The following is a 5,139-nucleotide window of genomic DNA, read 5'->3' as shown; positions in this document are numbered from 1 at the left end:
ACATGCATTTCCTTAAGACATGAGAGAATCTCAGATAGAGTCATATAGATCGAGGCTGTGTGTGTGTGTGTGTGTGTGTGTTGGTGGGGGGTTATATATACTTGCTTTCAGTCCCGATATGAGATACAGGTTTAGAAGAAGATCAACAAAGATCTAACTAACCAAACCAATCTCTTGTGAACCCACTGTCCAAGTTTCACCATGAGTTCTGACAATCTTCTTAATTCTATGGGAAAGAGGTTCTCTCTCTCTCTCTCTCTCTCTCTCTCTTTATGTTGTCTTTCATTTCTAGGTTTTTGCCGGTAAAGAATGGCAATATATAGTTGGGATCCCTCGATGTTGTTACAAAAGAAATGAGGCTGGTTTTTTTTTGAGTTCAGTTCCTCTGCACGTACATGTGAGAGGTAGTCACATGTCCCTTTTGTTTTCTTAAATACCCCTCTTGGTCGTCTTTGTAAATGATAAAAATGGGACATGTGATTGCCTCTCGATCACATGTATGTGTGCAGATGATTCATTCTGGGGTTTTCCTAGCTAGTAGGATCAACTAATTAAGAAACTTTAATTTCTTTGTCGAAAATTATAACACCTTAGTTTGTGTATATTTTTTTCTTTTTCATTTCCAATAAATTGATGATGATGATGATGATGATGATGATCAGAACCATTAATTAATTGACAGACTAGAGGGTAAGGTTGCAGTGATCACTGGTGGTGCTGCGGGCATCGGTAAAGCTACTGCCAAACTCTTCACCCTGCATGGTTGTAGGGTAGTGATTGCCGACATCCAAGATGATTTGGGTCAATCCGTGTGTGAAGAAATTGGGGCAGAGATGTCGTTATTCGTGCATTGCGATGTCACCAAAGAAGATGATGTGAAGAACGCAGTAGAAGAGGCTGTTTCAAGATTTGGAAAACTTGACATAATGTTCAACAATGCCGGGACCATTGATCCACCTAAGGTAAGAATTGTGGACAACCAAAAATCCGATTTCGAAAGGGTCCTCGACGTCAATGTCACCGGTGTGTTCTTAGGCACCAAACACGCAGCTCGTGTCATGTTACCGGCGAAACAAGGCAGCATCATTAACAATGGGAGTGTGAGTTCAATCGTGGGAGGTATAGCCACTCATGCTTATGTAGCTTCCAAGCATGCAGTAGTAGGTCTCACTAAGAATGCAGCTGCGGAACTGGGTCGGCTTGGGATTAGGGTTAATTGTGTCTCAGCATTCGCGATCGCATCACCTTTTGTTAAGAATTTCTTGAAGAAGTATGAAGATGATATGATAGAAAAGAGTGTAGAAGGGTTGGCGTGTCTCAAAGGAGTTAACCTGGGTGAACAAGATATTGCTGAGGCTGCACTTTATTTTGGGAGCGATGAGTCAAGATGTGTTAGTGGCCATAACTTTGTTATTGACGGAGGCTTCACCGTTGCAAATACCAGCTTTGGTATGTTCAACAACCAGTGAAAGAAATGTCTTTCTTTGTTGTATTATCTATATATGATGTAGTGCTTAGGGTTATTAATGATGTTTTGTTAATGACTATGAATTGTTAATAAGACTGTTTTTATGATTATAATCCTGCAACCAACCAAGCCCATGCCCAAATTTTGGTTTACCTGTGGATTTTATGCGAGTGGGCCTAGAGGCCAGGCCTTAGACAGTACTTATAAAAGGACATGATTCGGTCTCGAACGGCTGCGAACTGTCTTTCGGGTGCATGTCATCCGCCCAGCCCGATCCATGCTCGGTGTAATGCCTCATAGAAAGCTAGCAGTTGGAGATTTACGGTCATTAATTAGGCCGGGAAAAAGACTTGGTATGCTTGTACGAAACCCATTGAGCTGGAGATTTATGGTCTTTTTTTTTTTGGTAAGAATTTATGGCTATTAATTAGCGTGGAAAAAAAAACTTGGTTTGCATGTTCGAACCCAAGCATTGAGACATGTATGGTTTGTATTTTTTCTGCAAATAATATTTTGCAGAACGCTACTTATCTAGGTGCGCATTGTGGAAACGTTATCCCCTCCAATTTGCTGTCCCCTCCATTTCCTCCAATTTCTCACATGGGGGCAAGAATGACCACCCTACCCTCTGTTCGAAAACACTATCTAAGGTGGGGTCCACTCCCCCCTATTAGAGGAATTGGAGGTACCCGCGAATTGGAAGTGATAATTATTCCGCATTATGCGCGGCCTTGCGCATAGACACGGGTGCACAGAATGAGCATTGTGCCCTTGAGAAACTCCATCTTTTAATGAGGACACGATGGTCATTATGCATGCCCCTGTAGCTAGGCGCAAGGGCAGCACACCACACATGTCCAGGTAGCATTCTTTTTCCCTATTATTTTACATGAAAGTTTTGTTCTGTAAAATATTTTTATTTTTATAATACCTTATTTAAAAAAAATGAAAGGACAAAAGAGCTTTGTCTGGTTGTATAGCCCTTGCACCGTGTATAAAGACATCAACATGGGTAGAATTTTTTGTTTTAAAGGGGCGTTGTTGTGAATTCACACTCTTGTGTCTGGGCAGGGGCCACACAACTGACCAGCAGTGATTTTTCAAAAAAAAAAATATATTATATTGTTAAGAAGAGTACTGTTGAGAATTATAAAAGGGAAAATGATGTACACACCAGTGGGATATAAAGGAAGGATATAAAAGGAATTTAACAGACCAACACTTTATTGATCGTCTGATAGTAAGGGAAGCATCTGAACCGTTCGTTACCTCTATCCTACAGCACCCATGATCCACTACACCAACACTTACTACACTACACCTATTCCTTTTAGCACCAACTCTAACCACGAGATGCGACCAACGGCTTCTTCCCCTGTATCACCACTTATGTCACCATACCAATCATCATTGGAAAAAAAAAAAAAAAAATCCTCTGCAATGTCTTATTCTTGCGGTGCACTGTAGTGCAGGTGTGAGAGCTCGATAGGTGGAAGAAGTTTCATCAAACGGTGCCAAGCTCGAGAAGAAAGAGAGAAAAAATAAATTGCCTTACCTCGAGCTCGTACCATTTGATGAAGCTTCTTCCATGTGTCAAGCTCTCAGGCCCGCACTGCAAGATGCCTGCATTGTAGAGAATTTTAATCCACCACCATTGTGTCTACCACAAGTCTACAACGGTTGTAAAAATGCTATAGTGTAAGATTTCATTACAGGACATTAGTGTGTAGATCCCTTTTCCTTTATTTTAGTGAAATAAGTTCCTCAATTACCATACTTCATTGTGGTATGTACTTGGCGGAGCCCTTCTTATATATGATGCTTGGGTGAAAGAGAGAAAATAGTAGCTGTGATAAAGTAGAGAAAATACACGCAAGGGTGGAGGAAGCCTTACCTCCCTACCCATGAAAAGTCAAAATCTCATCATCATACAAATAATAAACAGTCTGAATATATTACTAGCTTTGATCTGTTCAACCATTAAAGGGACAAAAAAATAATAATCTTTGGTGTATAATATTATACTTACTATTTAGGGTTATTACTGAAGTATTATTAATAAGACTGTGATCCTTTAACTTTTGATGATTATATATAATGTTGCGAGATGCTAGTCTAGGAAATTAATAGGGCTTTTTATTGGGCCAATCCAACCAAGTCCAAGCCCAAATTTTGGCTCATACAAACCCATGACAACAAGAATGTGGGTTGCTATAGGCCTGGGCCCCTAAGCCATAAGAAGCTGCCCTATTCTTAGTTTTAAAGCCAAATCTGAGGTAGCTTTATATTTTGCAAGGTTCTAAAACTCGGGTCTCGGTGGCATCTCGGCCCAGTTAGAAATCGAGACGAGTAGAGATCTCGGCGAGTTGCTGTATTTTTTTTTTTTTTTTGACTCGAACCCCCAACTTGGTGGGTTTTACATATATTTTGGGTCTGAAACTTGGTATTCAGCCTATTTCAGACCATTTAAACACAATGGCATGCCCAGATTTCCCAAAAAGCAAGTCCAAATATGAGTTTCACTTTGAAAATTAGAAAATACCTTTGAAAATTCTTGAAATAGGTGATGATTCTTGGACTGTTGGAGTTGAATCTTCAATTTAGCACTTGAATCTCACTTGAAACCATGCAATCCACCCAAGATTCGAAGGAAAGAGGAAGAAAATGGAGCAAAATGGGCTGTTTTCCCTTTATTTAGAGCTATGGACATAATTCAGCGAGATTTTCCAGTTCTGTCCATTTAGCTTAGTTTATAAAATGGGTTAGATTGGTGAAATGGGGAGAAAAAATGGGTCAAAACCCATATCGAGACCCGATACCGAGATCTTGAGACCTCGCCGAGAAATTGTATTTTTATAACGTAAAAAATCAGGAAAAAAAGCTTCAAAATTGGACTCATTTGGCTGGGTCGAGTCGATACCGAGACCTTGCCGAGAAAATGTATTTTTATAATGTGTATGGCATCTCGACTCGAGTTTTTGAAAAATCGAGAAACTCGGCAAGATCTCGGCGAGATCTGGCGAGTTCTCGACCCATGATCTTTTGAAATACCTTAAGATTAATTATTAATAACATTGACTAACTACTTGCTCAGTTGTTTGGTGTTAGGGATGTAAACGGATTGGATACGGATCGAATGCAATCGGATCCGGATATTTCCTGCCCGGATACGGATATCCCTAAACAGATACGGATGCGAATCGAATTTGAATTTTTCACTATCTATTTACATCTCTAACTTATGTAACCCAAACCTTTCTCACCTCAATGGATACAATTCACTCTCAATCCATATTTTAGTCTTATAATTCTCATTTCCTCATTCTTTAGAACATGATGAATCTTCAAAAACCCTCTTTATCATTAGTTGGATATCTAATAGACAGCTTCTTTGGCCTTATCGAGGAAGCCATGACTTCCTTTTTCTCAACAACGTAGGATGCGCTTTATGCTCCACACTTCTACCAACTATGCAAGGGTTGTTCTCAAATTAATCAAAGTTTGCTTACTTTTTTCCATTAAATTCTTCAACTATAATTAAGGATACAAATTTGGATCTAACTATCTCCATTACTAGCCACGATTCCCTAACTACTTAGCTACGTAAAACATAACTACTAAATCACATAAAATAATTCTAAAAACTATCAACCCCATTACTTCTCTCATAA

General features: G+C 39.4%; 1 protein-coding gene across 1 annotated transcript; it reads left to right on the top strand.

The window, feature by feature from the left end:
* Positions 1-201: 201 nt before the first annotated feature.
* On the top strand, positions 202-1,469 carry LOC122643829 (secoisolariciresinol dehydrogenase-like). The gene is made up of 2 exons (XM_043837404.1): positions 202-239; positions 683-1,469. The coding sequence occupies exons 1-2, from the start codon at positions 202-204 to the stop codon at positions 1,467-1,469; spliced, it is 825 nt and encodes a 274-aa protein (XP_043693339.1).
* Positions 1,470-5,139: the final 3,670 nt, after the last annotated feature.

The sequence above is a fragment of the Telopea speciosissima genome, chromosome 10 (assembly GCF_018873765.1).
Source record: "Telopea speciosissima isolate NSW1024214 ecotype Mountain lineage chromosome 10, Tspe_v1, whole genome shotgun sequence".
Taxonomy (NCBI): Eukaryota; Viridiplantae; Streptophyta; class Magnoliopsida; order Proteales; family Proteaceae; genus Telopea; species Telopea speciosissima.
This window is presented reverse-complemented; position numbering and strand designations above follow the sequence as displayed.